This window comes from Falco naumanni, chromosome 1 (assembly GCF_017639655.2).
Source record: "Falco naumanni isolate bFalNau1 chromosome 1, bFalNau1.pat, whole genome shotgun sequence".
NCBI lineage: Eukaryota > Metazoa > Chordata > Aves > Falconiformes > Falconidae > Falco > Falco naumanni.
Window position 1 is genome coordinate 23,447,853 of NC_054054.1, and position 15,887 is coordinate 23,463,739.

Below are 15,887 nucleotides of genomic sequence, written 5' to 3' on the forward strand. Positions count from 1 at the left end.
CCCTCCCGCGCCCATGACCCCGTGTCCCACGGCCCCAGCCCTGCCCCCCCCTCCCCCCCCCGCTCCCCCGCCCGGCCCCCGGCCCGCCCCGGCCCCGCGCCCCGCCCCGGCCCCGCCGCTGCCCGCCGCCGGCCGGCCCCAGCCCCAGCCCCAGCCCCAGCCCCAGCCCCAGCCCCAGCCCCAGCCCCAGCCCCAGCCCCAGCCCCAGCCCCAGCCCCAGCCCCCGCCCCGCCCGCCCCGGACGCGGCTGCCGCCGGCGGGACCAGCAGCTTGGCCGCTCGCACCATGAGCAGCCTCCCCGCCGACCGGGAGGGCGGCCCCGCCGACACTGGCCTGCCCGAGGAGGAGGTACCGGGCCGGGGGTGCCTTGCCGCGGGGGGCGGGGGGGGCGGTGTGTCCGGGTTTGGGGGGGTCGGGGTTTTGGGGGGGGTGTTGGTCCGGCATCCCCCTCCCCACCCGCCATCCGCGCGCCCCACGCCGGGGGCGGCTCCGTGCTGGAGGGGGCCCGCCGGCTTCCCCGGCCCCACGTACCGGGGTCTGGCGGGGGGGGCACCGGTGGGCAGCGCATCCCCCCATCCCCGGGACACCCCCGATTCCTGCCGGCATCTCCCCAGGGCTCCCCGCAGGCGCGCCCCGACTCCCCGGGGCAACCCCCCGGGGCAGCCCCCCGGGTGTGGGGCAGCCCCCCGGGTGTGGGGCAGCCCCACTCGAGACGCGCAGCTCCCGGGGTGGGAGGGCCCCAAACCAGGCTGACCCCCCAGCCCGCGGGGCCGGTGCCTTGAGGGGTGCCAGGCACCCCTCGTGGGGCTCACCCCAAGGGTGTCCCCAACAGTCTCCCCCCCACGGGAGACCAGCCCCCCGCCCCCCGCGGGGCCGAGAGCGGGCTTTCTCCCTTGCGACCGCCAAGTTCCTGGTTTTGCCCGTGACCTTGAGATGGGAATTTGGACTTTGGGAGGGTGAGAGCGGCCGGGGCAGGATCCTCCGCGCCCTCCCCTCACTGCCTGCTCCGGCCGGGTTGTCCTGGGGTCTCCGGCTGACGGACAATGCCGGGGCGCACCACAGCTCCGCTCGCCTGCCTTTGGTTTTATATTCCAGAGGTGGTTCTGACACGAAACTTCCCAAAGTTTCCCAAAGCGCCCCAATAATAGGGAATTTTCCTGCTGGCACCTCGCCGGGTGTGGGGCAAACCATGCTGCCCGGGTGCTTGCAGGCGCTGCGGCTCGGGGGGACCCGGCGGTGGGAGATGGCCATGGAGGGCCTGTTGCCTTTCCCGGTGGCACGGCATGCGCTGCGCTGGCCATGGGCAGCCCTCGCCCTGCTCCCGGCTGGATCCGGGGGGCCGGGGGCCGGCCATCACCCCCTGGCCCTTGGGGATCCCCTGACCTTGCAATGCCGCTCTGCCCGGGGGGGGGCTGCTGGGGATGATGAGTGGCCAGAGGGGACGGCTGCGAGGTGCCAGGGTCCCCTGCCATGCTGGGGACGTGTGAGGAGGGCAATGGCCGCTCGTGCTCCTCCAGTGCCAGGCAGGTATTCTCCCTGCACGAGTTTTTCCCAGCCGTGGCTGGAAGAGCCGGTGCTGTCGAGTATTTGCTTAAGCACAGGGGAAAGGGGCTGCCCGGTTGCTGCGCCCTACTCCTCCCCAGGGCTTGCCTTCCAGCTTCGTGCCCCCCAAAAAAGAGGGAGAAGCAGCGCCCATCTTGGGACGGGTGTCAGTCAGGTGGAAGAAGCCCCCCCAGCTGGCAGGAGTCCCGCTGCCTGCTCCCGAGGTGGCTTCCCCATCCCTCTTGCCTGCCCCCCCGTGAGGGACCTCCCCCCCCGGGACAGGGTTGCTGTGGGCTCGGGGGGTCCCCACAGAGGAGCGTGGGGGGTGTGTGTGGGGGCAGAACAATTTGGAAAGGAGGTCACGTCACTTTGGCCAGGCGAGAATGGCATGTAAAAGGCTCGATGGAGGCCTTATTTGGTAGCGGAGTGGCTCTGGAGAGCCCGGCTCGTGGCCCTCATCCCCATCCCATGCCAGATCCTTCACCCTGGGGGAGCGGGGAGGGGACCCTAGTGCTGGTTTCTGGGGGGAAGGTGCCCGGTGAGGGGATGAGGTTTGCCCCTGTGTCGCACCACGCCGTGCTCCTGCGTCCTTCCCTCCTTTGAGTGTGGGGTTCGGAGGGTTTGGGACCAAAGCCATGGGTGGGACACGGCCACGCGTGACCCCCGCCCGTGCCCGCCACTCCTCTGTTGCAATCCCCTATCTGCTCTCTTGGCTTCTCGCTGGCTTTTCCTCCACTGCTTCCTCGTTCCAGCCCCGGCAGCTCCAGAATCACTCTTCCCGGAGGGCTGCTCCTCTCCTCCCATCCTCTGCTGGCCATTTGGCTACCGCTCTGGAGAAACGGCTGCGAGTGGCGAGGCTGGAGGCTGAGCCCACTCCTCCCGCATCCCAGGGCCACTAGAGCCAGCGTCCCTCGGCCTCGGCCTTGTTTATGTCGGGGAGTTTTGCGGGCTGACGGCATGCGTACACACAGCCCAGGAATCTAAACCCAGCCGAGGAGGACGCTCCATTAGCAGAGGGAGTATTTACTCAAGGAGTAATCCCGGCGGGGCCGGAATGCACCCCGCCGGGGGGTGGGGGGTGGGGGGGTGGTGGTGGAGGTGAGGGGGGGGGGGGGTGGAGGGGGTGGGAGGCAGAGGCAGCACCCTGCTTTGCTTGGGGGAGTCAGGACGGGGGGAGCAAAACCTCTGCTTCCCTGTTGTACGGCTGGACGGCGGCCCCGTGCCATCCCCCTCCTGCTGCCACCGGGGTCCAGTGCCCGGTGGTGCCTCCCCGCCGGCGGGCAGCCAAGCGGCTAATCGGCTGGTGGAGAATTAAAGCGAGCCCCCATGGAAAGGTGGCCGCCAGGGAGCTGGGCTCGAAGGAGACATGAAATGCCTCGTGAATGAATCACCCATCCGCCTTCTGCCTCTCCCTGCCGCCCCCCGGGCCTGTTAACGTTTACCAGGGGGGCTGGTTTGGGCAGGGGCAGGGGAGTGTGACCGGCACCCGGCATCCCTCGGGGCACCCGGCATCCCTCGGAGTGCCGCCATCTGATGGGGGTCCAAGGCAGCCAAATGCCTCCCCGGCTCACCTTCAGGACGCAAACCTGGCTTGTGGCTTCACGTGAGGAAGAGGAGGAGGAGGGCTGCCAGTGCTCCGTCATGGACCTCTTCATGCTGGGACCATCCTTGGGCCATGGTCTGGAGACCCCAGCCACCTCTTGGCCTGGGTCCCTGCGTGTCCTTCTGTGTCCCCAGCCCAGACTGTCCTGGCAAACCCCCCAGACTCCGCAGCATCCCTTGAACTGGTCCCAGACAGGACACAGCATTTTGGGGACAGCAGAAGGTGATGGTGGGACATGGGGGAGCAGAGGGGAGAGGGACGGGCCAGAAGTGGGATGGATAGCTTCCTAGGGAGAGGAGAGTAGGAGAAGCTAGGAGAAGACTTTCTGCAGGGATGATAAACACCAGGAGGGGAAAAACCAGGAGCGAGGTGGCAGAGGTGGGATCCAGCGGCCCTGGCAAATCTGGGGTGCAGCAGCAGGAGCAGAGGAGGACTGTGGAAAGAGGACTTGGTGTGTTCCTTGTGCAGTCCCGTGGCTGCCATCCCCGCTGAAGGGAGTCAAGGCTGTGGTCACTGCGAGGTCCTGCACCCATGGCCAGCAGCTTCCAGGAGCAAACATCGGCACTGCTGACCTGGAAGAAACCTTTGGTTCACCCCAGATTGTACCAAGAAAGGAGAGATGCAGAAATGCTCCACCAAGAAGAAACTAAAAGATGTCTGTGGAGCAGAATGGAAATGAAACAGCTCGGGGTGTCCTGAAGCGGGGGTGTTTGGGCTGCGGGACTCCCACCACCCTGCTCCAGCTCCCTTCGCTGAGCCCTGCTGGGGACCTGGAGGTCTGACCCATGTCCCCCAGGCTGCTCGGGAGCACGCGTCTTGCCCGATCCGCCTCCCAGAAGCCGTCATTTTTCCCTGTGGAAGAGCATACACCTGCCTGCTGACCGGCCAGTTCTCTGTTAAGGCCTTTTTTTCCACCCTCAAGGGCAGGATTTTGTGCTGGGAGTGTTTCTGGTAGAGGATGGGGGCTGAATCCCTGGGATCTCGGCACAGGAAAGCCTGGAGCAGCTCCCTGCGGGCTGAAGCTCCTCTTCCATTTAAGGGCAGGAGTAATATTTCCGCCTAAAATCTTCCCCTTGGCAAAAGGATATCCGTCCAGCCTGCTGGGAATTGTCCCTGAGGACGCTCCCTTTCTCTGCCAGTCCCACCTCATTTTAACACAGCCCAGATCCTCCCACCTGCTTGTTACCCAGCCCAGTTACCCAGCCCAGCCGAAGGATGCTGTTTACGTAGGACCTACTCAAACATCCCTTCGGCTGGGTGCACCAGCCCCTCCGTAGATTTTTGTGGGGTGCAGATGGGAAGCACCTAGGACCTTGTATCTCCTCCCTTCTCCCAGCTCTCAAACATCCTTTCGGGACTGGAAAGCAGCTGGGGCATCCTTTGGAGCCCTTCTCCCTCACCCCCTCACCGCTGTATAATTTTACGGTTTAAAACTTGGCCGACCCGCGTTTGAACTTTCAAAGAAAACAAGTCATTACTGAAGAGGAGCCCTTCCTTTGCGAGGCCGAATTTCGGAGGATTTTTCAGTTTTTTATCTCTCTCATCTCTCCGCTGCACGGCTATGGGGCTAAATGATCTGGCAAGATGGGCTCTTAGGGGTTTGGATTTCAGGGACGCGGCAAATTGGCGGCGGGTTCTCCCCTGGAGCTGTCTCGACACCTCTGGTGTTTCATGCAGCTCCCTAGGGAGAGGAGAGGCGAGAAGCCAGCCTGCCGTCCCTGCGCGAGGGATGCTGCAGGCAAGGGGGGACAGGCAGGGATGCTCAGCCTCCTCAGGAGGCAAACCCAGCTGGGAGGATGGATTCCAAGCTGGTTCCCTGGATAGCAGCAGCCACCCTCAGGCAGACCTGTCTGAAGGGGAATAATTTTTTCCCCTAGGAAAGAGTGAATTTGCCTTCTTTACATTGAATTTCATGGACACGAGGGTTGCTCCTCCAGGTGAATCCCTCCCCAACCCCTGCCAGGAGAAATTCGGGCAGTGTCTCCATCGGTGTAGCACTGAATGCCTTGGGATGCTCCATCGCCCTCTGATCTCAGAAGTTAGGCAGAAAGCAGGCAGGGGTCCCCCAAGGTGCCCTTGGGGGGGCCTTCCAGCCCCCCATGGCTGGTCCCAGTAGAGGGGACAGGCTACAGGGTTGTACCTGACTGCAGCCCTGGCTCAGGAAAGGCTGAGGACATGCCTGCGCTGCTGGAGCTCTCAGCATCCCTCTGGGCAAGGCCATGAGCATCCTTTCTTGGCCGGAGCTGGGCTTGCTTTCCAAGTGGAGTCAAGCGTCAGATGGCCATACTTTCACAGGTGGCTTGTTTTCTGGCAGCCCCCTTGCACCCAGCGTGCACCCAGCGATGGGTACCAGCAGCGATGGTTATCACCTCACCGGGCTGTTGACACAAGGGCTATATGCAAACAGCCTGGAATACCTTTTGTTATTTAATAGATATAGGTCAGCCAGAGGTTTTGTTACACAAAGCGGGAATGTTTGCTGCTCCTAGGCTGTGAGATGGGGTAGATAGCTTATCTGCAAGAGAAAGAAGAAATGTCAGTAGAAGAATAGGCCTGGGCTGGCTGTCTCTGGTTGTTTCATATGTCTGTCCCAGTGAGTAGGGTGTGCCAGCGCCCCCCCCCCCCCAAAAAAAAAAAAAAAAAAAAATCAATGTTTTCCCCTCCTTCAGCCCCAATCTGGCAGCTTGGTACCTGGGGTGGGTGACCTTGGTCTAGCCCCTCCAGACCAGCTCTCACAAGCCATGTGGGTGCCTGAAAAAATAAGCTACAGCCATCAAATCCTCCAGATGGCCTCCCGGAAAGATGCTATGGCAGCAGCAGGAGTGGGGCTGGCTTGCAGGCCTGAAGCTGAGAGGGAGAGCCAGGCAGGGACCCCACCGACACAGGCACCATCCCTGGGTGCCCCAGCAAGAGCAGAGGTGGTGGGTGATGGCACCCAGTGTCAGACCTACCCACAAGGACACGGCAGGGCTGAGGCCAAGCCAACCGCTCCCTCCCCAGGGGGGTCTGAGCCTAAATACAGCCCCTGGACCATGGACAGTCTGCGTGGGTGGGTGGGGGGTCCAGGTGGGGCTGGTTGGGGCTGTTGGCACCCCCAAGCTCTCGTGGGTCTCCAGCCATTGGTCACCAAGGTGTCTGGATGAGATTTTGGGGATGAGGAGAGGGGGACCGGCAGCAGATCCAGCTGTTGGTCTCCTGCCCCACACCACTCCACAAGTTAGAAGCTGGTTGTAAAGCAAAACCATCCCAGCACGGGTCTTGCCCCGGCGGGGTTTGCCTGTCCCCAGGGAACCCCGCATCCCCCCTCGGGGTTGGTGGCAGCAGGGTTGCTGCCAGCTGCCCTGGCTTTGAGGATGCTGCACCACGGCAAACATTTAGATCCACCCAAAAGGAGTTAAAACTCCTTAAAAGGTGATTTTATAAACCGGTGACAAGCTGCTTAAAACCAGCCCCCTCCAAAACAGAGCCATTCCTCCAGGAGGAAGAGTTGGGATTTGCTTCTCCCAGTCCTTAATGAGCTGCTGCAATTAAGCAGAGACAATAGGCATTGTCTGCAGAGTAAGGCTCTGCTGGGGATGCCAGGAGAGAGCCTGTTTGCCAGACCAGGGTGGAAGGTGCCGGGATGCTGACAGCCTTTTTGACCCAGAGGGCAGTTGCTGTAGTGAGGACGGGTCTCGATTACCTTTCCGTGGCATCTTAGCAGTTTCCTCCATGGTCACCCAAGGGATGGGGATGCCTCTCCCAAAAATGCCACATCCCCCAAGCGTGGCTGAAGGCTCGAGGTTCCCCTCAGGCTGCCATCATCCCTGTGGTGTGCCACCACCTAAGGCTGTGGGAGATGTGGGGGATCCCCAAGCTAAGGGTGAGGGAGGGTCCCCAGGAACCTCCTTTCTTCTTTTCTAGGTGAGGACGCTCTTTGTCAGCGGGTTGCCTCTGGATATCAAGCCCCGGGAACTTTACCTGCTCTTCAGGCCCTTTAAGGTACTAGATTAGGGAGGGGAGAGGGGGGTGGAAGTGCAGGGCTGGCTCCGTGCCCCATCCCTGTGGCCCCACCAGCCCTGGGGGATCTGGGAGCCCGCTGCTTTCCCCCAGAAAGTCTAATTCGGTCACTTTATTCACAGAAACAGTTCTGCACCTTTTTGCCCCCAGTAAACCATAGGAAGATGGCATCGGGCACTTTGATTGCACCAGGGTTTTAATTGCATGTTGATTTGCAGCCCATTTTAGCAGCAGAAGAGTGCTGGCTGCAAACCTCTCCAGTCTCTTCACCCTGCCAGACCTGCAGCTCAGGCACAGGCTCTTTTGAAACACAAAGGATGATATTATCAGGCATCCAGCATCCCGACACAAATCCAGCAGCAGCGAGTCCCCATGCTGGTGCTGAGCCTTAGTGAGCTCCCCCCATGGCCCCCAGCTGTGGGGCTGCCGGGTGGTGGGTGCAGGAGGTTTCCCTCTCCAAGGAGCAGCTGAATCACGGGCATCTCCACAAACACCCTTTTTTATTCTTTCCTCGCAGGGGTACGAAGGGTCTCTCATCAAACTCACCTCCAAGCAGGTAGGCGCCGCTCAGACCAGGGCGAGCATCCCCCGTCACGCTTCCACCCTCCTCTGGTGCTGCCGGTCACCCGGGTAAGGGTCCCCCCAGTGCCCTGCCACCCTGACTGATGGTGCCCCCCCTCCTTCCTCTGCAGCCCGTGGGCTTCGTCAGCTTTGATAGCCGCTCCGAGGCAGAGGCGGCGAAGAACGCGCTGAACGTGAGTGCACCTGGCCGCTCCATTTTTGGGGGATTTTTCCCCCCTCATTTTCCTGTTGTCCCCAGATATTCTCCGAATTCCTCCGTCCCAGGGATGTACATCTCCCACCCCAGATGGCCCCACAGCATCCCCATCCCTCCAGCCGATCCCCATCGGCTGTTCTCATCTGCATCCTCCCCCAGGGGGGCTGCATCCCCCTCGCCTTTCCCAGGGCCCTGCAGGAAGGCTGGAAGCTTAAGGATTAGAGCCTTAGATATGAGTCAGTGAGAGGTGCCTTTCCCAGCCTCTCCTGTTTCTTCAGCGGGAAAAATCCCTCCTAAAGCTGCAAAAGCAAAAGCAAATTTCGCTTTCCTTTAGCAGCTCCTTCTGTGGAGAGAACCTCATGAAAACAGTCACGGGGAGAACCGCACGGAGCTGGTTCTCTGATTCCTTGCCGGGTTTTGGTTTGGTGGTTTTTTTTGGTTTTTTTTTCCCCTTGTCTTCATTTTCAATGTAAAACTTTTTTTTTTGGCTCTGCTAATCCCTCTGGATAAGAGCTGGGCTGCGGGATGCCGACTGCCAAATATGGTGCCGATGCTAAAGATGCCGGAGGAATGCGAGCCGCCTCGGGGCCGGCAAATTAGCTCATTTCAAGGCTGGAAGTTGAAAAAAAAAAAAAAAAAAAAAATAACGAGGAGTTATTTTTGCTGCGGGGCTGGCACTTGGTGGTGCTCACCTAGCCGCCGTGCCTCCTTCCCTCCCGCAGGGCATCCGCTTCGACCCCGAGATCCCCCAGACGCTGCGGCTGGAGTTCGCCAAGGCGAACACCAAGATGGCCAAGAGCAAGCTGGTGGGCACCCCCAACCCCAGCACACCTCTCCCCACCGCCGTACCTCAGTTCATCGCCCGGGAGCCCTGTGAGTACTGGCCCTGGCCCTCCCCAGGGAGCCTCGCCATGTGCCCCCCCCCCCGCCACCGCTGCAATGCCAGCAGGCTTTTGGGGTGGCAGGTGCCAGGGGTTGCCCTCGTCCTCATTTGCCTCGGCAAAACGCCTTATTCAGGCAATTTCATGTTGCGCGGAGATCATGGGTGGATGTGGGGATGCGGGGCTCCTGGTGCGGGATGCTGGAAGGAGCTGGGATGGGTGCTGGTGGGGAACGCCATGCCCAGCGGGAAGCGGCAGTGCCGGCAGCACACGCCGGCCCGGTGGCCATGGGTGCCCAGAGGTGGCTGCCAGCGCTGGAGAGGAGCCGGTGGCAGTGGCTGCCTTGGCACGGCATGTGGGAGTGGGACGAGCCTGCAGCACTGCGTGACCGTGCTGGCAAGTTTCTGAGTGATGGCTTGGAGTCTCGGTGGAGACCTCAGCGATGTCCTGCCGTGAGCACGCCATACCCATTTCTGCTGCTGGAAGAGCTCTTACGTGGACGCCGGTTCCTTGCCTCGTTGCTGCGTGCGGGCACGAGCTGCACGCTCTCCTTCGTGCCCATGACACCGCATCCCCTGGGCAATGAAACCTCACAGTGATGATGTGCCCAGCCCCACGGCATTGCTCGCCACCAGCTGAGCCCTGCGTTTTCCCAGCGGGAGCGGGAGCTCAGTGTTGGCTCTGTGGGTCGGCACACCGACTGGCATGCTGGCACTTCTCTGGGGGAAGCTCTGCTCCTGCTCGTGCCTGCTCTGGGGGGAGAAGGAATGACCGTCGGTGCCATCATGCAGCACGTGGGGCGGTGAGGGCCGCGACGCGGTGGTCACCGTTAACTCTCCTTCTTCTTTTCTTGCAGATGAGCTCACAGTGCCTGCACTTTACCCCAGTAGCCCTGAAGTGTGGGGGCCATACCCTCTGTACCCAGCGGAGTTAGCACCTGCTCTACCTCCTCCTGCTTTCACCTATCCCGCTTCGCTGCACGCCCAGGTAATTCAGATCCATCCACCACCACTGCGCTCACCCCCCACCCCAGACCCCCCCCCCATCCCCTCGGTGCTCGCCGCACCACTAACCTCTGCCCGGCTAACAGGCACTCGCTGCCCCCCTCCCTGAAATTTAGGGATGGCACCCAAACCAAGCTGAGCGCGCGGGCAGCACCGCCTGCCTCTCCCCAACGCCTCTCTCTGCCTTCCTACCTTCGCTCTTGCCCGCACCAGGGGCAGGCGGGGAGGGAGGGATGCTCGCTGGGGCTGGACCGGCCCCGTCACTCCCGGCACCGAAGAGCCACCCAGCTGCTGGCACAGTGCAAGCTGGGGGCTCCCGAGCCCCCGGTCACCCCTCAGGCATCGCTGGGATGTGGCTTTGTGTGATGCGGGGTATGAAGCAAAGCGACTCTGATGGGGAGGAGAGGGTGAGCGAAGCACAAATGGAGGACCCATCTATTATTGACGAGGTGCTGCTCTTCTCACAAGTGCTCTTCTGCTGGCTGCCACCACCGGTGGCTCCGATGGCAGCACGCGGCCGTTAAAAATTAACCACCCGCCTCGGGAGAGGAGCGGGGAAAAGAAGAGAAGAAGTGGAAATGGGGGTGGCGGAGGATTTCTTTGCGGCACCAGCCTTTGGGATGTTTCCTAGAGCGGCATCGCGGGGATGCCGGGAAGAGGCCCCCGCCTTCGGGGGGACACGGGCAGCTCCTCATCAGCTGCCATCACCACACCAACATCATCCCGGCTTTCGCTCCTCACTGCCGGCTCTGGCTTGGCGGTGAGCAGGAGGAAACAAGTGCACGGAAACAGATTTTCTGGATAAGCGACATCCGAAAGGCTTTGGCCCTGGCCCGCTGGAACTGAGCCGGGTTATCCGGAGCCACCATCGCTGGGAGCCGGAGGCAGATGGGGGCTGGTTTGAGCAGGAGGGTGAGGAAAAGCACTCAGCATACAAACCAGCCACAGCCTTTGGATGAAACTCCGACTTTTCCGGCCCTGCTGTTTATAGGAAGAGCAGCGGTAAATATTATTGCAGCTACATACTTGCCTTGTCAATAATGGCTAACAGGCAGCACCTGCGCTGCTCGGGAGGCCAGGGGGATGGCTGGCAGAGGAAACGGAGGTGTATGGAGGCCCTGAGAGCCCCCTGGGAAAACCCAGGCTGAGACGTGATGTTGGGCACTGTTCCAAGAAACGTTATCTGTGTGGTTACAAAGCCAGCACAGTGGGGAGGATGGTGGTGGCACCTTCCCTGTCGCCCCTGGGTGCTGTGGGGAAGCAGGCAGCACTGCTTTGCTAGGGGCTGCAGGCTGTCCCCGTGCCTCCTGCAGCGGCCGGTGGCAGGATTTCGGTGGGGAGCGTTGGAGAGGGCAGCCACCATCCAACCCGGAGCTCCTCGCTGCAGGGTGGCCTCCCCAGCTGGGTCCTGCATGGAGCAGTGGGACGGGGAACCTCAGGATGGTGGGGCCAATGTGGCATTATCCTGCAAAGCACCGAGTGCACATGGGCCGTCATCGAGAGCCATTGGGTTTTGGTGTCCTGACATTTTCTGCCCCCGTCTCTTGTGGACTTTGCAGATGCTAAGCAGAGGTGGGCCCACTCCTGCTTGGTGCAACCGCGGTGCTGCCAGCCCGGCTCGGTCCTGCGGCAAGCAGCGACGCCAGGGGCCATGCTCAGCCCCAGCTGGTGTTCTGTCCGACCCGGAGCCGGGATGGCTGTGCTGCTTGTGTTTGGACCTCCATCCACCCTGTGCCTGGGGAAGGCCAGGAAAGGGGAGTCCCGGAGGCAGCCAGCTCTTGCCAGGATGGGCAGCCACTACCTCTCTCACCCTGCGCCCCTCTTGTCTTTGCAGATGCGCTGGCTCCCTCCCTCCGAGGCTGGTTCTCAGGGCTGGAAGTCCCGTCAGTTCTGCTGAATGCCGGGTAAGCGCTACCTCTCTGTGCCCACCCTTCTCTGGTGTGGTGGGCTGGTGGCCACCTCCACCCTTACCCTGAGCTGTCCCCTGCTGCCACTCTCCAGCAGCCCAGGGCGGGTGGCCAGACCATACCCTTGCGCTGGCGAGGCCACTTTCTGGCAGGTACTGCAGGTCTGGCCGCCCTCCCTGCCCCCAGGAAAGGGACATCTCCACCGTCATCCACCCCATCACCCACCCACCATTGCTTTCCCAGATATCCCGTGCCTCACGGCCCATGCTGCTGCAGCAGCAGAGGCTGCATGCCCCGGGGGCCGTGGCAATGGCATGGGTCCTACAAATGAAGGTGGCGGCAGGGCCGCCTGGCTGAAGGCAGCCTCACTGTGACGCAAACAGCTCGTTAAACCTTAACGAGAACCCTCCTGGCAGCCCAGGGCTGCCACAAGAAGCCTGGCGTTACCGAGTGCCTGTCTGCCCAGCCAGAGCGAGGGGGCTGGGCTGGTTACACCTCGGACCTCTTCAGATGAAAAAAGCCTTGCAAGATACGCTCTCCAAATAACTCGGCCTTGTGTGGATAAACAAAAGGGATTCAAATGGAAAAGGGGAAGGAGGCTATGCTGATGCTGAGCATTGCTTTCCCGTGATCCCAGCCTGCCCCGACCAGCCCAGCCCAGCCGCCATCCCCCGCCACTGCTGCTGTCCGCCGGGAAGTCTCCTGCACCACATCCACACCAGCCTGTGGAGAAATCCCAGCAGATCCAAGGAGGTGGGAAGGCTCCGGCATCGGCTGCCCATCCTCCCGTGCCACCGCTGTGCCTGTCCGCCTGGCACCCACAGGCTGCGCCGCGGCCATGAGGCTTGCTCAGCCGGCGAGGGCAGGAGGACTGGCTTCTTGGGTTCAGACCCGGGACTTGGATCTACAAAGCATTTACTGGCTATTTTAGGCCCAGCAGATAAAAATAGGGAGTGGTGATGCTTTGGGAACCAGTGGTTCTTCCAAAATACGGAACCTGCCAATGTTTCCAGCTAAAATTGAAGCAGAGCCGTATTTGGGAAGGGGAGATGAGTGAATCCCTTGGATCAGGTCCACCTCCCCACAGCAATCCCAGCAGCCGCAATGGGCAGCAAGGGTGGAAGGCTGGGGACCTCCTGGCTCCCCACCAGGCTCCTCTGGCCAGGGCGGGCTATGGCACAGCCCAGCAAGGTGTTCTGCTGCCAACCCGGCTCTCCTGCCTCATCCTCCCTGTCCTTGCTGCGTGGAGCCCATCAGGGCAGGGTTAAGCTGCCAGCTGTCCCCTTAGGAAGCACCGATCCCGGCCACTGCAAAAATAACCTCTCCCTGCAGTGCACGCCGGCTGCGCCTGCCAGTGTCCCTAATCCTTGGCTGTGTCCTTTCGCAGGTCTCAGGTGTGTGATGGTGGCCTACAGTCAGTCTTGTGGGTATTAATGGAGTCTTCCAAGGCGGCTACTGGGTTGGCATGCTCTCCACAAAACCACAGTGTGCTGGTAAGGCTGCAGCATGGCCCCGGGGGGGTTTGCTGCTTTGGGGAGGGGGTAGAGGGGCAACCAAGCCAACATGATGTCCCTGAAGAAATGGGCAGTGAGGCAGACGCGTCCCTGGGATTGATCCCTGACGGGTGGCATCGCTGCTCCCGTTACGGCACAGCACCTCCAGCATGGAACCATGGCTCTGCCGTTCCCGTGTTTATCGTTATATCTGGGGCGAGAGTTTCGGCAGCCGAGGAATGCCTCTCGGCTTTGAATTACCCCCGGTAATCTCATCTTGCTGCTGTCCTGCTTCCTGCCTTGGATCAAGAGACTGAATTCCTCTTAAGTGCAAAATTCAACCCAAACTTAACTCTCGGCTTCCAAGCTGGTGCCTCAGTTAACAGCCCAGGGGCTACAGCCATCGGGAGGAGCGAACTGGGACCAGTGTGGTCCTTCCCCCCTGCCTGGGAAGTCCCGGCTCTCCCCGCAGGCATTTCCCACCTTGCCCTTTCCTGGTTAAACAACTGTCCATGGAGCTCCGTCACTGCATGCACTGCTGTCACTGCATGTACTGCGCTCCCTTCCTCGCCCTGTTTCCCAAACAAGCCTCTCCCCCACACTGCGGCACGGGAGCTTCCCCGCAAAGGAAGAAGGATTAACCACATTCCCTTTCCCACTTTGCCTCAGTCCAAGATTGCGGCTTCTTTTTTTTTTTTTTTTTTTTTTTGTCTTAACACCTCTCTCTGTTGTTACAGGCTTGAAAAAGAAAAACAACCCCTCACACGTTTGGATTCCTCCAAGACTTTCCCACAGCCTCTATCACACATCTGCTCTCCTAGAAGAAAACCGAAAAGCATACCTAGTAATAATATTTTCCTCTTTTACACTGTATATTTGTAAGAAAGAGTGTGTTACTTCTGAAAGCATGGTTTGACAGGCATCGCTGTAGTGTTTGAAAAGGCTTTTCAAACAGAACCATAGGAAAGCAGACTACAAAAAAAGCGAAACGAGAGCAAGTATTTTTGTACCAAACCTCCTAAATAGGACAATCTTACACTGGGTCGGACCACAGGTTTTTGTGCTTGACTTTTGAATGCGTGTAATTAAGAGTCTCTATCCACCCCCCCTGCCCCATCAGCTGCATGTCGAAGGCATGATGTTCACGTGCGTGCAGATGTTGAGACACACGATTCGGGTTTGTAGGAATTGTGCTCCGGCTGTTACAGCAAGACGTCTGCGGACACTTACAGCATTCCCATTTTCTTCCCAGTTGTACCAAATGACAACCAGGCAGGACAATCAGAAACTTTCTTATGGTGATTTTTTTTACCTTAGGGCTATGTTAATAGCTTGCTGTGCAAAGCTTCGGCATGGTACAACGGCTCGGATCAGGGATGGGCAGACAGCCCGCACATGTAGCAAGGTGACAATTTGCCTCCTCCTCCTGCGATGACTGCTTGAAGTTGTTACGGGCAACGTAAACTGCTGTATGAGATAAAGAAAACAAACCCTCGGTTCGCCAGCTTACTCAAGGTTGGGTGCGAGTCCCGAGCGAGTCGAGGGGCTTAGACACGTTCCTACCGTTACGCCAAAGTGCTGGGCGGAACTGGGGTTTTAGCGTTAAAGTTATGCTGGTCCGGCTGCTCGCTGCGTAGCATATCCACATTTCCATGTGCGAAGACAAGAAGGGAGGTTGCTAACACCCCTGGGGCAGTATCTGTCACCTTTACAGAGATAGCGTACCAGCAAAGAGACAGCTGACATGCTAGTCTCCTTGCTCCAGGAGGAATTGGAAAAAAAAAATTAGAATAGAGCAAACCAAACCAAAACCTCAAACAGATTTCAGTTTCTTGCAAAAGGAGGCGCAAAACTTCTTTCACTGCCTTTCCCCCCCTACCCCATCCCTGCTGTAGGGTACACCGAGCTCAGCCACTGCGCGGGCTTCACCATAGCTGGTTTCCCAGCTGCACTGAAGACATGGGGTGCCCGTGGCCTTGTGAAACACCATAACCTTTTTTTCTTCCTTCTTCCTTTTATTCTGTGGGTGGGCCAAAATAACATGGCTGAGATTTCGGCTGCCGGAGCCGGGGCAGGGCGGGAGGGTGAGATGGTGTGATGGGAAACTGTCCCGTTGGGGTTTTCTGTAAAGAGTGGGATTGATAAAGGCGACGTGAGAAGAAATCAATTCCAAGACAAACCTCTGAGCGGCTCTATAAGGAACGATACCAGCGTTTCCAAGCAACGGACTAACTCTTTTAGCAAACTATTTCCTGTAATTTGTCTTGTGGAGAGGAGAGAAGCTTCCACATTGTCTACTCCGCTTTTGGAAATACGTTTAAAGGTACTTTTCTATTGTAATTTTTTAAAAATAAAACCAGTGATTATTGTAAGTTACACGCAGAGCGTCATCGTGTGCTGTGTCTGTTGGGAACGGGGAGAAGGATCTCAACGTACACCCCTCGGGGGCCTTGGGGAACAGCAGCCTTCTTCCTCCCTTGGGGTATTTGAAGGCAATGCTCCTGAGGGACCGCTGAATTTCCAGGGCAGATACCATCGGACCGTTTGGCTCACTTGGATGTCTAGGAAAGCTCCAAAATCCAGGCTGGAAGGATCAGCAGGCTTGAAAGAAATGACTCCTAAGTTTACAAAGATGTTATCAGTTAGTTTTTAAACCTACTAACCTTGGCACTGAGCGCAG

The 15,887-nt window shown here is 59.6% G+C and overlaps 1 protein-coding gene across 2 annotated transcripts; it reads left to right on the forward strand.

The window, feature by feature from the left end:
- Nucleotides 1–229: 229 nt before the first annotated feature.
- On the forward strand, nucleotides 230–15,583 carry RBPMS (RNA binding protein, mRNA processing factor). 2 transcript variants are annotated; one of them, XM_040585675.1, is made up of 8 exons: nucleotides 230–348; nucleotides 7,049–7,126; nucleotides 7,662–7,700; nucleotides 7,837–7,899; nucleotides 8,645–8,795; nucleotides 11,642–11,711; nucleotides 13,102–13,207; nucleotides 13,945–15,583. In XM_040585675.1, the coding sequence occupies exons 1-8, from the start codon at nucleotides 286–288 to the stop codon at nucleotides 13,948–13,950; spliced, it is 576 nt and encodes a 191-aa protein (XP_040441609.1). In that variant the 5' UTR covers nucleotides 230–285; the 3' UTR covers nucleotides 13,951–15,583. The 2 variants fall into 2 exon arrangements, with proteins under 2 accessions (XP_040441609.1, XP_040441600.1); XM_040585666.1 differs by lacking the exon at nucleotides 13,945–15,583 and adding an exon at nucleotides 9,660–9,790 and having other exon boundaries at nucleotides 13,102–13,208.
- The last annotated feature ends 304 nt before the right edge of the window (nucleotides 15,584–15,887 follow it).

What these genes read in the sequence shown, in the direction of transcription:
- RBPMS (XM_040585666.1), top strand. Translation starts at nt 286, where the DNA reads ATGAGCAGCCTCCCCGCCGACCGGGAGGGCGGCCCCGCCGACACTGGC. An exon ending in GTTCATCGCCCGGGAGCCCT is followed by an intron (nt 8,796 to 9,659) that starts GTGAGTACTGGC and finishes CTTTTCTTGCAG; the next exon opens with ATGAGCTCACAGTGCCTGCA. An exon ending in CCGCTTCGCTGCACGCCCAG is followed by an intron (nt 9,791 to 11,641) that starts GTAATTCAGATC and finishes TTGTCTTTGCAG; the next exon opens with ATGCGCTGGCTCCCTCCCTC.